At 53.4% G+C, this 14,703-nt stretch overlaps 5 protein-coding genes across 5 annotated transcripts; 1 reads left to right on the forward strand and 4 right to left on the reverse strand.

Annotated features, from left to right (window-relative positions):
- Positions 1-428: 428 nt before the first annotated feature.
- Positions 429-4,100, reverse strand: CPAR01_09099 (peptidase M16 inactive domain-containing protein; the record flags this gene model as incomplete). Its single annotated transcript, XM_060493365.1, has 4 exons — positions 429-748; positions 805-2,440; positions 2,509-3,363; positions 3,465-4,100. The coding sequence occupies 4 exons, from the start codon at positions 4,098-4,100 to the stop codon at positions 429-431; spliced, it is 3,447 nt and encodes a 1,148-aa protein (XP_060347495.1).
- A 1,033-nt stretch (positions 4,101-5,133) lies between these two features.
- CPAR01_09100 (uncharacterized protein) lies at positions 5,134-5,349 on the forward strand (the record flags this gene model as incomplete). The annotated part of the gene is made up of 1 exon (XM_060493366.1): positions 5,134-5,349. The coding sequence occupies one exon, from the start codon at positions 5,134-5,136 to the stop codon at positions 5,347-5,349; it is 216 nt and encodes a 71-aa protein (XP_060347496.1).
- Positions 5,350-7,014: 1,665 nt separating this feature from the next.
- Positions 7,015-7,254, reverse strand: CPAR01_09101 (uncharacterized protein; the record flags this gene model as incomplete). Its single annotated transcript, XM_060493367.1, has 1 exon — positions 7,015-7,254. One exon carries the CDS (start codon positions 7,252-7,254, stop codon positions 7,015-7,017), a length of 240 nt encoding a protein of 79 aa, XP_060347497.1.
- A 3,661-nt stretch (positions 7,255-10,915) lies between these two features.
- On the reverse strand, positions 10,916-11,864 carry CPAR01_09102 (uncharacterized protein; the record flags this gene model as incomplete). Its single annotated transcript, XM_060493368.1, has 2 exons — positions 10,916-11,356; positions 11,406-11,864. The coding sequence occupies 2 exons, from the start codon at positions 11,862-11,864 to the stop codon at positions 10,916-10,918; spliced, it is 900 nt and encodes a 299-aa protein (XP_060347498.1).
- A 636-nt stretch (positions 11,865-12,500) lies between these two features.
- CPAR01_09103 (uncharacterized protein) lies at positions 12,501-13,733 on the reverse strand (the record flags this gene model as incomplete). The annotated part of the gene is made up of 1 exon (XM_060493369.1): positions 12,501-13,733. One exon carries the CDS (start codon positions 13,731-13,733, stop codon positions 12,501-12,503), a length of 1,233 nt encoding a protein of 410 aa, XP_060347499.1.
- Between the last annotated feature and the right edge of the window lie 970 nt (positions 13,734-14,703).

Here is a 14,703-nt window from a genome sequence, read left to right on the forward strand (position 1 = left end):
TCACATCCCGTCAAAGTTCCAGAGGGATAGCATGCGAGAACTTGACTTTTTCTATTTGACCTCGCTTTCGCCAAAGCTATTTCAGGTAGCAATGGGAGAAGGCAGTCTTCCTTTCCGTTTGTCTATGTGGACAGACGGAACCGGGGGCTTTAAGAGCTATTAGGGTTCTATACTATGTCGTGAAGCCTCATAACATCATGCTCCCTATATTCCATCCATGATTGCCTGTACACCCCGGGACCGAATCCGACAGCTATGTCTCTCCAAACTCTTGTTCGACTGAAGACAACGTGGCGTGACCTGAGTCCGTTGTCTCTCTAGCAAATGCGTCTTAAAAAACAACTACCGAAAGTCTCAACGCCGCCTGTGTGTGTACTTGACCATGTATGCGTGAACATCTTAAACAGACTTCATCCTCTTCTCTCTCTTCACAGCTTGGCATCAGTGTCTTCGTACTCGGTCAAATCCTTGGCAGGTCGCGCACCACTAGTCGCAACAAGGCTGGCTCGGAAACTGCGAACGTCTTCGATAACGACTGGTGGAAAATCACTTGACGGCAGTGACTCTTCTTCTTTACTGACGCCGTTGACCTTGGCCTCGGCACCCTCCTTGGCCGGTGCCGTAGCCTGTGCGCGCAAGTGCACCGAGAGCTTTGCCCGCGTTGCCGATCCGGGCTTGATGTACGTCTGGAAGAACTCCAACATGTCGGCCTTGGTGAGCGTCTTGATGTGGGCAGCGTCTTCTTGAGCTGTTGTGATAACGTCAGCACTTTCCTTATTCCTACATTTATCTTGGGCAACTTACGGAGCTCAAAGTCGTAATATTCACTGGCAATCTGGGCCCAGTGTCTGCTACTCTCCTGGTCCAGATTCTTCAACTTCTCGAGCCTCCGGACAATTAGACTGCGTTTGTGACCCTCAAAGTCTGCCTCAGACATGTTGTCCAACGTGTTGGAGAACAGGTTGAGGAAGGCCTCGATTCTCGATTCAAGGTACTCGGGTGTCCGTTCACTTTGAATGATAAACCTGAAGCCGTACGTGGTAGAGAAGCTTCGAACTCCACTAAAGACGACATAACCGAGCTGCTCCTTCGTTCGCAGCTGGTCAAAGGCTGGCTCGTGAGCCATTTGGTCTAGCAACATCGTCTTGGCTCGTACCATTCTATCGCCCTTGTCGCCGACATAGAGCCAAACTTCGATGCAGTGGTTGACATTGGCCGGATCCTTGAGCGTCTTCTTGTATACGTAGTTCGATCCAGGGGGGATAACCAATGACCGAATCACTGGCCACTGGGGTCGCGGAAGGACGCGAGGCTTCAAGATGGTTTCAATCATGTCGGTGAGCTTGAGAGCGTCCTCCTTGTACAAATTGCCGTGGACATAAGACTCAATGTGGACCTGCGAAAGCATCTGCTTCTTGAACTGCCGGACGTCCTCAGCCGTAATGTTAGGCAGCTCAGCCAGGTATTCCTCCACAACATAGTCGCGCTCAGAGTTCAACCACGTTGTGTAGTCAGAGACCTGGCTGAACGGCTGCTGTAGCTCCCAGTTGTTGTATCCACGATTCAGGCGCTCCTTGATAATGTCGAATCTCTCGTCTCTGATCTTCAGATCCCTGATCGTGATCAAAACCTGCTCCAAGAGTACCGCCAGCTTGTCATTGTACCCGCTTAGGTCAAGGAACAGGCCTCTGGCGTCGAGCGAGACGCTGTACTGCAGGCCTGCAAGCTCGGCATCGTACGAGTACGCCTCCAACGCATCGCGTACCAGATCGGTGAAGAACCTTGCCTTGACAGCATTCTCCGCGGTAGAGTAGATATTGGGGTTGCGACAGCTGATGACCAAGTTGGCCTTGGGCACCCAAAAGGTGTCATCCTTCTTGAACCACGTCCGAGCGAGGCCATCACTTCGGACGACACGCGGCGACAGAGCCGGCTCCTTGACCTCCTTCTTCTCGACCTCGAGCTTCGTGGGGATGAAGTTGTTCTTGTGAGGAAGATGAAGCTCGGAAAGTCTCTCCAACGCAGGGCTTGAGACGGCCTTCTTGATCTCGGCCATGAAGTCCTCGGGGATCTTTTCGTGGCGGTATTCGGTACCGTACCACTTCTCCTTCTGATTCCAGTCACCGGGAAACTTTTGTGACACAATAGTCATACGGAAGTTGTCTGGTCTCAAGCACGCCAAGGCCTTTTCGATCAAACCAGAATCAAACTTCCTCAACCGACTGTATCCGCTGAGTAGCCATTCCCGCGGAAGAGGCTTCTGCATGACAGAGCTGATCTTGCTCGTGAATCGGCTTGCTGGAGTCTTTTGCTTGAATTTGAAGTCGACATCGGCCATGCCCTTCTGTTCGTCAAAGATCCATTCCTGGGGTGGCGCCTCCTGGAGAAGCGCAACATATTGGAAGAAGACCTTGACAATCTCCTTGTAGTTTTTGAGACCCTGTAGCGTACGTCAGCATTCGAAGTGGGGGAGTGTCAAAGTGGTGGTCATCTCATTGCAGGGCTTACCTCCTCTGTCAGGCGAATCTGACAGTCGAAAATACCAGGAGAACCCGGACAGACGGGGTAAGCACCGGCACTCAAGCCATTGGCCCAGCCCTTTTCCTTGACGTAGGCCATGATGCTACCAGGGCCCTCGTGACCGATCAGGTGGCTCACGTAGCGACTGGGTTGCGACTCGTACATCTTTTCCTCGTCGAGGAAAGGGAAGAAGAGGTTCAGCTCGCGAGAGTCCATGACAGGCTTAGCAAAGACTTGCATACCCAGCTCACTCTCGCGGAAGGGCACCTCAGCCTCCCACCTATTGGGCGCTAGGTCCTTGTTGGGAACTCCGGAGAAGAACTCGGCAACCCATGTCTCGAGAACATCCAAAGGCTCTCTTCCCAGAACCACCAACTTCATACGGTTTGCCGAGTAGTGCTTGTCGTGAAACTCCATAAACTTTGCGCGGACATTAACACCCTTGGACTCTGGATCTTCCTTGAGAACCTCGAGATTGCCGGTCGAGAAGTGGCAAAATGGATGCTTCGGGTTGGAAAGAGACTTCTCCAGCTGGTGGAGTCGCCATTGGTCATTCTGCAGGTTCTTCTTGTTTTCCGAGTCCACCGCGCGCAGCTCACGATCGAGGGTCGACTCGAGGAACAGGGGCTCAATGAAGAATTGCGCAAAGCGATCGAGTGCTCCCTTAAAGGGCGAGGGGTTCTCGGCTGTTGGCTCCCGATCGTTGGCAGGCTTTGCAGAGACGTCGAAGAAGTAGTTAGTCGAGGTTGCGCCAGTGTAAGCGTTGGAGCTGCCCGAGTTGTTGGAGAGGTACTGCGAGTATTCGTTTTCTATGGGAAACTTCTTGGTACCCATGAACAGTAACTGCGCATGCAAGTGTCAGCGTGACGGAGAGCGGAAAAGAGGTCGAGCGTGCGGATAGGGAGATTCTATGTCTAGGCAGAGTCTCGGGGAGGGGGCCGTACATGTTCGACGGCGTGGGCCATTCCTGGCATTTCCTCCTCGTCGCTGAAGTTTCCAACATTGCAGTCTAGGGCGGCGCTGGCCTTGTCCGTCTCCGGGTCATGTACCAGCAGGGCCTCGAGCTTGTTGGACAACCTCACGACTCGGTAGGTCCGATCGTCGAGGGAGGGGGTCTCGAGGTGATCCGTCACCCGTTCGACGGATTGGGGCCCAGGCTCGCGGTGAGGTATAGCTGAGCCGGCCGGAAGCCCGGCGGCAGCGGTATCGGTGTTGGGCATGGCAACGATCTGTTTGCCGTGATTTATGTGAGATGAGATGGTGGGTTTGCTACTGATGGAGCGGGAGGTTGTATAAGAACGGAACGAGATGGTGGTGTAGGTGGGCGACTTTTCAGAGCAGAAGGTACGGCACGGGGCTGCAGCAAGACGGTTCGGGAGACGACTGCTGATGGCCTGGCACGTTGTAAGAGACAAAAGCTCAGGGCGTGTATCCTTAGTGGGGGAGGAACGCCACTTGTGAAGTAAGAGAGAGAGGGACAGGGACGTGGACGTGGACGCGGACGTGGATGATGTCGGGCGGTTGTGGATTTGTCGCAGGCTCTGGCGCGGGCTCAGGTTGGAGGCTACGGGACGCAACATGCAGCAGATGCAGCCAGGACGGGAGAACTGGAGAAATAGAGAGAGCAAGGTAAGGTGAGTTAGGGCTGAGGGGTAAAATATGCAAACAAGTCGAAAAGAAGAAGAAAGAAGGAAGAAAAAAAGGAGCTGCAAATAGGAGGCGGTATGTAGAGAGTATGTAGGTAAGGTAAGGTACGGATGGATACAAGTCGGTTGGTTTGTTGGTGCGAGTGCGAGTGAGTGAAAAGTGTCAAGACTCAAACCTGGAGGTACAAGTAAGAATACCTTGGGTAACTGAGGTACGCTACCTTGCGTAGGCAACGCAACACAGTCAGTGGAGGTACTTTAGCCGTGGGACCGGGGATGGGGACGGAGTACCTCAGCAGTCAGTTGCAGTCAGTCGCAATCGCAGAGGACCAAAGATGGGAGAGGATGAGGGGAGTTGCGACTGGGGGCGGCCGGGAAGATGCTGGCGGGTTGGCTTGCTGTGCGTGCAGTGCGTGCAGCGCAGATGCAGGCGGGGGGAGCAACGAGAACCTACCTTAAGCAGGTGCAGTGGATGTGCAGCTAAGGTGCAGGGAATCGGAAGGAAAGAACGGAAACGTTTGGCGCAAGTTGCGCCTTCCAATGACACAGGGCATCCACTGTTAGCACTCGCCGCAACTTACAATGGAACAGCGCTGACCGGTGTGCAGGCACCCAGGCAGTGACCAGTCAGCAAGACTTCCAGTACTTTCGAGGGTCCAGTCTAGGTACCATACTATGTAGGTACTTGAGCTGGGTGGAAGGAGGGGAGGGGCCCACCGGGGGGAGAAGAAAGCGAGGCGAGATGGGGGAAAGACTCGAAGAAATCTGTCTTTCGAGCTACTGCTACTGCTACAGACGACACCTCACATCTCACTCATCTGACGCGAATGATGCGACGACTCATGCCGACTGGGCAGCGGCGACAAGTGAATGGACAGGCCACAACTACATGCAACAGCAGTTACAACTGACAAGCAAGCAGAACGAGCATCCCCAAGACTGAGCAAACACAACCTCAAGGCTCACCATGAAGCACACTACCACTACCAACACCAACACCAACACCACCATCACCGCCGCCACCGGCAATCTCAGATTCAGAACCAAAGAAAGGGACCGTGCCCACTTACCTGTGGAGACGCAGGGCGACGCCACGACGCTACCGCCGTACGACCCAAGGTACCGACCAGACGGACTCTGGAAGCCATGGACGGAAGCGGACACTCTGCTTGCTGATCTTTGAGTCTGGGCAAACCCGGCAAACCAGCCTACGGTTATAGTATGCTGCTCTGCTGGGAAGGTAGCACTCGTCAGTCAGACCTACCTACTTCGCCAGGCAGGTAGGCTTGCGTAAGGTATCATGGCGGCAGTGGCAGCGGCAGCGGCAGTCCATTGTCCAGTGGTTGCAGTCACTCACCATCGTCTCCGCTTCCGCCTCCGCCTTACCTTTTGACCTGATATTCGGTTCGCCGTGACGGAACCGCGGTTCTAGCTGGAGAATAGCATGGAAAAGCCGGAGAAGACGGCTCCAGCGGGATCATGTTTACAAGGTGCGACAACCGAGCTGATGCTGGTGGTGCTACTGGGTTGGCGTTGTTGCAACAAATGTGCTGGGCTCATTTTTTGCTACAGCTGAATGATTTGATAACATGATGTTGATGACGGCTTGTTGATGGAGACTGCGGAAGACCCGAAGGTGTGGGCTGCCGTCTCTGAAACATCCGCCTACTGCCGTTCCCGTTCCGTCTACCACTGTCGAGGTATCCAAGGTGCGAAGATGGGCGGGCAAGGCGGGATCTTTGGAAAGCTGGAATGTTCTGAGCCCATTACCCTAGGAACGTATCCGTAATCAATGCCGCTCGCAAAGCTGACGCAAAGCCCCTGCTTGATCCCATGGCCTAATCGCATTCCTCCTGGATTCGGGCGCGGGATGTGCTCAGGTTCAGCTGTACCAGTAGCTGGCTGTGAAGCATGACATCTGATATATGTGTCAGACCTATTGTCGGGCCTTTGACTTACATCCCCGTCATCTGCCCTCTTGGCAGCAAAAAGACGAGAAATACGAGAGTCATTTCAGACAAGAGATCAACATGGACGCGTCCAGTTGGAACTGTTCCTGAGTAGGAAGCCGTGAAAGCCTCAATTCCATCACACCCTCCCTCTTGGGGTATTATGGCCTTGTCGCTGGGTTACCCCAGCCGCCTATGGCTCCACGTGGGAAAAGAGGCGGTTGTCAGGTCCCTTTGAAACGAGGCACACACAGTTGTTCAGCGAGAAAAGCCAGCGCAGCTGATTAATGGCACACAAGGAGCCAGCAACCCAGTGCTATATGAGCCGCATCTTAATTTTAGAGGTTGGAGAGTGGAAAAGACACAAACATCGGTCTCCATATCCGTACACCAGAATGTAGGATGCAACTACTAGGCCCAGTGCAGCTACTGCGCAAAGGCCCAGTAGTCAGTCCCCTAACCCCCTGGTGCCCAGGCTGCAAAGCAATGTCGCCGTCTTTGGGTTGCAGGACGGCAAAGTCTTGCGTCGGTCATCGGGTGGCTTGCTTCCAATGATTTCGCGTCTTATCCCTCTTTCACCTACCCAACTACGGTAGGGCAAGCGTGGCCATCCCAATTTCGCCGCGGGTCTTTGGCGGTGGTGGGATCATTTGATATCGAAACCGAATGATATCGACAATCCCTTGGGGGTATCTTTTGGGCCTGTGGACGCAGGGCGGCGGGAGCGGACCGGCCTGGGGAAATAAGGGACGGGCGGCGACAAGGGTGACCTTTGAGCTGCCGCGGCACCGCGGTCACCGGTGTAACTATCGAGCAATGCTGTACGGATACAGGGGTCGTTTTTGGGTTATTCTTTCCAACATGCCGACCACCGCCCTCTCGATATTGACTGGTTGCTGTTACGAATACTGCTGCTCGCCTCGTTGAGGTTGTCTTCTGTTGGGGGTCACTTGATGATCTTGCTCTCGCTCTACCGTGGTTCGCCGAAGGCTTCTTCTGCAGAAGAAGCAATGGGCGCGGGTGGTAAACTCGGGCTGGCCCGCTGTCTCTGGTAATTTCCCCTGATAATCTGTTCTCGCCCTGCGGTCGATTTTGTTCTTTCTTGTTCTCGATCCCACCCTCCTCGGCCAAGGTGCCATTCGGATGTCGACCGTTGCGCGGGATGGGAAAGTTGATGCTCAAATGCAAGAATACGTGGCGATGTTAGGGGTACAGATTGTCCGGCCGGGCTACGGAGTACTCCTAGAAAGCCTCGCAAAAGGGACCATGGTCCATGTTTCTGAGGTTCTCCCTTCCCCTGTTAAATCTCGTCAGCCCCAGTTGGGTTTGTTGGCTGATGAGCAAAGATCAAGGGCAAGGCGGTGACAAGGGAAACAGAGCCCCTGTGCCCGTAGTCGGATGTAGCAGTTTTCGGGTGCCAATCGCCGAAGAAGAAAAACTGACGACAGGCGGACAGGGGGTGGGCATGCGAATGTTTCGCCGTTCGGGGAGAAAACGTACAACCCCCCTTGTCTTGCGTCTTTCCCGGCAATCTGGTTGCGTTTTTGGGTTCGCAGGGCCGTCAGCACCGTTCGGAGTACTGCTAAACACCTAGGAAAGCTCAGACTTGGTTGGCTCGCGGCGATGTCAACTTGAAAGTACTAGAGCCCGAACAACGTCGAGATAAGCAAAACTGCGCGGGTTGTAAGCAACTTGCAAAGTAATAAGTCCAGCTCGTCGGTTTATCCTTCCATCAGGGGTCGGCAACTTACAGTCATGGTTCAAGATCCCATGTTCCATACCCATGAAGCTCCAAACTTGGATCGCCAGGACTGTTTGTTGGGAATGCTCAAGCCAGTATCGTGTAATACTGCTGTCAGCACCACCTAGGTCAACGTGATATTCCTCGTCAACCCAATCGCCCACACCAGGCAAGGGCCCACCGTGGGAGACCATACCAGTATCCTGCGGACATTGTGCATGGATGGAGCCATCGTGGTGGTGTGGTGCTGCTGTTCGCATTGGACGAACCTAGTCTGCCACACTATCTTGCTCACATGCTTCATAGGATACATAAGAGGCGATCGCCTGGATCTATTGGTATGACAATCCACAATCACTCACATCTCGACTGGAGCAACAGATACCAGCACACGTGTGCCATGAGAGCCTTGACAGATTAGTGAGCATTCGCTATGCAGCCTCAAACTGTGGGCGGCGATTCGGATTCGATCCGCCTGGCGGGATGCCATGCCGCTCCCATGCATGGCCGACTGGATTTCTCGGCATAGTAGTCGTTCTGGCCGGTTTTGACAGATAGCAGACATGGCGTTGATTGTTGATGTTATATCGACCCTACAGCCTCCCCACCTGCATCGTTTGTAGGGAATCTGAACTTTACGGGTATCCTGATCGCGCAACCCACATTCCGTGTTGATACCGACACGTTAATATGGGATCGTCAAAACAGAAGCTGTAAGTATTCGTACTGTGCAGGTTCAATAATCTTCCCCGTGCCTCAAGCAAGCGATCCGCGGGTGGCCAAACAAGCTGTGTTCAGAAATCCACAGAAGTCGAAACTGCATACCATCCATGATCAGTGTCCGCTAACAGAAACAGACCATGTAACCATGGCCCCGCCCTCGCTTCCACGAGTGAGTCTTCCACAGCTGTGCTGACCATCAAACCTTATGGGCGCCAATGACTTTGAGATCCCCCGTTTCCATAACCGATTCGTTGCACTTCTCCGGATGACAGTAAAGGCGAGCTGAGCGAACTGGCGGGCGTCGGACGTAACTCCGAGGGCAGTCGATTCGACCAAGCCGTCCATTGTTTCTCGGTACGGATACTCAAGTGCGCGAGTACATCTTCTGGTCCGTCGTTCTGGATCGGCGAGTCATTCCGTCTTCCCGGGCGCCCACTTTGGGTATTTGTTGAACCCGCAACGAGCACAACCCGGCTTGTCCCTCTTGCAGACCGCCGCCCGTCAATAACTGACCGCTGCTGAACCATGTCACCTTTTACTCCTCTCCTCACGTCTGACGTTGAGTCCCTCTTCTCAACCCCTCTTCACTGCGAAAATAATAATGCCCGGTCGCCTAGTTCCCAAGCAAGTGTGCGGCTGCGCTATCCACAATAGGGAGATACGGCCGTCCCTTGTCCAGGTCTGACGATATTCCACACATTCGGACCTAGGTACCCAGGTACCTTGCGGGGATGTTGGACTACCATCATCTCCTCGCCCTCTAAGCCCGGCCTGTCATGACGATCGCGACCCGAACTTGGTTTCGCAAAGGTGAACAGTTATGAACGAGTTTGAGGAACCTCGAGCAGAGCCGATTCGAGGTTTGTAGTTCAAAATACGGAGAGCTGCAGCCGCTGCTATAACCAGAGTGGTTGGTTGACAAGCGACTGCGTCCGGGTGTTCTACATCAAGTCAAAATTGAACGGCATTGGGCCAAAAGAAACCTCCCTCCTCTCGCCGTTGTCCCTCTCAAAGTGGCAACCCTAAAGAGGCCGAGTTTCTAGCCCTGGCTATGATAACGGTCGTTAACTGCAACTTGGATTGCAACCTGTACTAAGGTTTCCGCCGTTTCAGTGGCACTTGACCATCGAGCTGATTTGCCGATCAAGATCCTTTGCATCAGTTTAGCATCAAGTAGATGTATATTTCCAAGCCGTGATTGTCCATATGCAGCGACAGTGTTTTCCATACTTTGCGATGGGGATTACCATTCGACACCAATGTTACGAAAATGGCTTCTGGGGACTCAAGCGTTGACTTTTTGCGACGATCAGCGTGTCCATAACACGATAATGGCTCTCAAGGAGGGTCGCAGCTATGGCTGGGTCACCAGCGGCATATCCTTGGAGTACCCTACACAGCAGATGTAAGCTTGTTTATGCGATAATAACATGATCCCGCGATCCCTTAGTACATGAGATTCGGTAGAGAAGAGATGGAGAGTTTTTGCGGGCGAAAGCTTGTCACCCCACCATCCAAAGTGCGAGTGTCCCGGGGCGCCGGCTGGTAACCCCCAGAGTTCCCGCTGTGCCATTTTGGGTGCGCCGCTTTGAACCACGTAGGAGATCGACATCTCACACGCGGGCTTCTCTCCCGTGTCCGAGGAGGCTAAGAAACGAAAGGTCGGCCGATGCATTAGATTCTCATCGAGATGTAGGAAAACGTGTCGACAGGGCTTCTGTTCGCCTCATCATCGGCAGTTGTGGTTGTTTTGCCCGGCTGCCATCCCCAAAAGACGATTGACGAAGTGGGCAGATTGTGTTCCAAGCCGGGCAAACGCGCCTGTTCCGCGGACCTTGATTTCTTGTCAGTATATGTGCAGACGGTAAGGCAGCTGTGTGTAGCCTGGTGCCTGGCTCAGGAGACAGCTCATGCCGTCTATCATTCAAGTTGATCAGCTTCTGAAGCTCAAGACGTTTAGATCAAACAGACCGAGCCAGTTCGTTGGCACCAAGGCCATTGTTCGGCCATATTCCATGCGCGAAAACAGGAGATTGGGTTGGTGGTCATTTCTTTTCCATTCAGGTTGCCGGTCCATGTCGGGCTTTCGTAGCCCGGCGCGGGAGGCAGTGCGTATCTACGTGTTGCATTGATCGAATGTCTGCGCAGCAGGATTCTTCTGTCAATTCCATAACCCATTTCCTCCGTGATCTCTCGCAAGGCGAGAGCCCGCTGTAGGATCGACACAAAATTTGCTCCTATTTCGCGAAGCCGGAATAGAAGAACCGGTCAGCAAGCCAAATCCGGGCACGAGGGGTATCTTGAAAATAAAAAAGCACGCTTGGTAAGACAGAGGTTCATCGTGATCTATCAAACGACTTCCGCTTGCCTCCTCGTCGCTGTGGGCAGTCGGCGGCCCTGTGCCCCGGCTTGTTGCAGTTGTGGCAGTTGAAGGGCGCGTTCGGTTTTCCTGCTCCGGAGAAGCCGCCTGTAGCACCGCCGGAGATAGATGCCAGCTTATTTAATTTGACTTCCTTCTTCATTCTCTTCTCCCGGAATTCCTTGGCCTTCATAGACTCGCTTGATTTCTTCGCTTGTAGATTGACCCTTGTGCGCCCCTGGCCGCCAGACGCGAGGCCTTTTACGGCTTTCGGGGGTGTTTTTATCGAAGCATCTTCGTCGCTTGAGGAGGCTTCATCTTCGTCACTGGATTCATTACTGGAGTCGTCGGAATCGCTAGAGCCCTCGGAGTCGCTCGACTCCGGCTTCGTCTTTTTGGGTGTCTCCTTCTTGGCATCCTGACATGAGTTAGCTAGGTTATTGCAAGACCTATGGTTTTGGCATTACCTTGGTAGCCTTCTTTCTGCTGCTTTCAATTTTCATCCTCCCAACCTGTGCAGTAGCAGTGGCTGCAGCTTCCTCCTCTCCATCGGCAACATCGATATCCGCGTATCCTACATAGACAATGTTCGGCGGCGCATTCTCTGTCTCGGTGGACTTGCCCCAAGCACCATCAAGAACCCAGTGCGTGTCTGCAAGCTCTGCTCTAGACGCCTCTAATGCCGACAAGCGCTTAGCTTCTTGTTGCTTCAGAGCCGCCTGAACGGCTGTTTGATCGAAGGAGTGAAAGTCGCCGGTGAGGGGCGAGTTTTGGAACTTGCGCCGCTTAGATGAGGGCTCTTCGGGAGAAGGTTCCGGCGTAGCATCCGAGGCAGCAGCTCTTTGCATGAACTTCATCGTCAACAGACGAGAGGATATACCTCTACCCGGAGGTGTTTCGGGGACCATGTTGGTGCTCGGCGGCATTATGGCAATCTGATTCGGAGTTCGATAAGATTAGTTGGGATACAAATGAGTATAACGTGACAATTTTAATTGTTCAACGAGTGTTAGAGTCCAAGGATCGTGCTTCTGGGCTGTGTCGGGAGTCAAGAGTAGTATGGTGAAGTTAGGTTGGGCTGTGGTACCCAAAAGTTGGAAAGAACCAAATTCTGGTATTCTGCCGTGGTACATGCAAATGCGCGGCCACACCGCCCGCATCACACGTCTGGTCCGTGCACATAACTTCATGGGACCCCGCCGTGCCTGCTTCAACTTTCTCAAGTACGAACATATAAACCGAAAGTAAGGTAGTTGAGATTCTTTGAACCTTCCTCAGAGAATTCTCGCTGTCTTGGCCTCACGTCTCTGATTCTCACTACTGGATTTTGCTCTTATCACATCCCTTATCCTGCTATTCTCATATCTTGGACGCTTGCTCTCGCTGTTATTCTCTCAATCTGCCAAGTCTCTCTGAGGTCATCTCAAAACACTCTGGTAAATCGGTATCCCGCCATGTTCCACCCAGTATCATCTTTGCAAGGCCCGACGCACACGTAAAGATTCTCGCCATCCCTATGGAACCATAAATTCAGAAATTGGGCATTTTACGGGAACGATTGATCACTCACCATGTCCATTGAAGCCGGCACAAACCCATTGTCCTGGGGAGCCATCAACCCTCCCGATAAAAGGCACCATGTCGGGCGTCATGCCAATGATACCTGTCCATGTGTGCTGGAGTCCCTCACCGTGGCGCAACTTCTCTGGCCTACATTCTGGTAGACAGTCTTGGAAGTTGGCAACGGCATCATCGCGAATTTCCGTGCTAAACTCGCTGTCGTCGGCCGTCTGTCTTTCCGCATACGCCGCTTGACTGACTTTGGGGCTTGCCGAGGCGGACCCGAGGATGATGATGCCGTCTGAACGGCGTTGATTGACTGAGTAGAACCAACGCAGGCCCCTACGCAGGGAGATGGTGCTCTGCAGCACCTTGCTGCCGGTGAGAGCCACAGGTGGTACGAAAGCATGGGCCTGCGCGCGCTCTGGTGTGACGAGGGACGATAGCTGCGGCAGCAAATGTGGTGCGAAGGCATTGGTGCAGTGAATGACTGTTGGCGTCGTTACAGTACCTCGTGGCGTATTGACATCCCAGAGAATCTGCTCTGCGCCAGATGATGATGGTGTCACCGAGATTGCTGGGCAATGGGTCAGGAATTGCACGCCTTTGCCAATACATTGGGCCAGGAGCCATTGGGCCAGTTTGGCAGGATGGCCAGAACCTGCTGGCCATTCGTAGGCGCATAGAGCTTGCGGGACGCCTGTTTTTTCTCGAGCTTCCGCGGCAGGGTAAAACTTGATGTGAGAAACGTCGCCGCCAGCACTCTGGTATGCCACGAAGCTCTTGGCATTATGGTCTGCAAATTCCTGAGTCAGGCAAACGTCAAAGGTGGTCGTCGGGACAAAATCGAACGGCACGTTGTGCTTCTTTACGAAGTTGTCGACTGCAAGAAACACGGTCCTCTCATTGGCGATAATCTTCAGGGCCTGCTCCTCGCCGTGGAATGATTTGTAGGCTGTGAAACCGCGAAAGGCGTCTGGTCGAATATGCCCTGCATTGCGAGAGCTGGCGCCGCCGGCTGCTTCCCTTGCTTCCAGTATGACGATGTCTGGTCCTGTTACACCACCCTCGACCAACTTAAAGGCTGTTAGTGCGCCGGAGATTCCTGAGCCGATAATGACGTATTTCGCGGTTCTCGGTACGAGAGCTTCATCGTTGTAATTGAGGTAAGGGTATGACCTGGTCATCTGTTGCCAGAACGATAGGCACGGATTGGTAACGGGAAGGCCAGTCATCATGAGTTGACTCTTTAGGGTAAGCAATTGTGGTTGACTTTGTCGAGCATACATCGATACCCGCGTATGGAACACCTCGCCTTATTAAGATGAGTTCATCGTGAGCGGACAGCCTCCACTGATGCTTATACACTCTCTTTCGAACCTGCCTTCGGCTTTGTAAAACCGGTAGATGTCCGCGAGTCGATCCCCTTGGGTGAGATAAGCCTGGCGATAGCCATGATTCAACCTTTGCTCAAATCTGAGAGGTGTGTTGTTTGTAGCAATTTGTCGGGTACTTACAGGTGGGGACGAAGTCGGAGGCCCTTCCGATCCTCTGGCGGCGAACATCGCTCCGCTCCCGCACCGATGGGGCCACAACCTCTCAACCCATTTCATGTCTCAAACCGAATATGGCAACTCGATGCATCAGCTACTGCAAGAAGATGCGCACAGATTACCCTTTTGTGATACAATCACAGTGGTCCGATCTACTTTGTGACAAGGGCATGGAAAACCTGAAGAAGGATCACGGCTCATAGTAAAACGAGACCCAAGTCGTCACGTTGGGTATTTGTGTCTCTCAAAGGCACTCGTCTGCCGCGAACCGGCAAAGTACAATAAAAAGGAAGTCGAGAGAAGCAATTTAGGTAACAAGAGGCAAAACTGGATGACTGCTTATCAGCTTACCAGCCCCGGGGTATCTGCGGTCGTCGGAGGACCCGCCGCTCATCGGGCGGCCAAGGCCGCTCCAATAAGAGTTCGGCCCGCGTTTGAGCACCGGCATCCTTCCCCCTCCTTCCCGAACCTATCTCCAGGTCCCAGCAAAACTGCAACGTCTGCCTATCAGATGATAACGGAACTTCTGCAACTTGAGCCGGGGTCGGGGGGTAGGCCAGTGAGATAGACAGTTTTGACAAAACATGGGGTAATATAGTGCCGGGAAACCTTCCTTGTCTTATCTGGAAAACGCGTCCCGTTGGGGAGGGCA

The sequence above is a fragment of the Colletotrichum paranaense genome, assembly GCF_030867605.1.
Source record: "Colletotrichum paranaense strain IMI 384185 chromosome Unknown Scaffold_7.1, whole genome shotgun sequence".
Classification (NCBI taxonomy): Eukaryota; Fungi; Ascomycota; class Sordariomycetes; order Glomerellales; family Glomerellaceae; genus Colletotrichum; species Colletotrichum paranaense.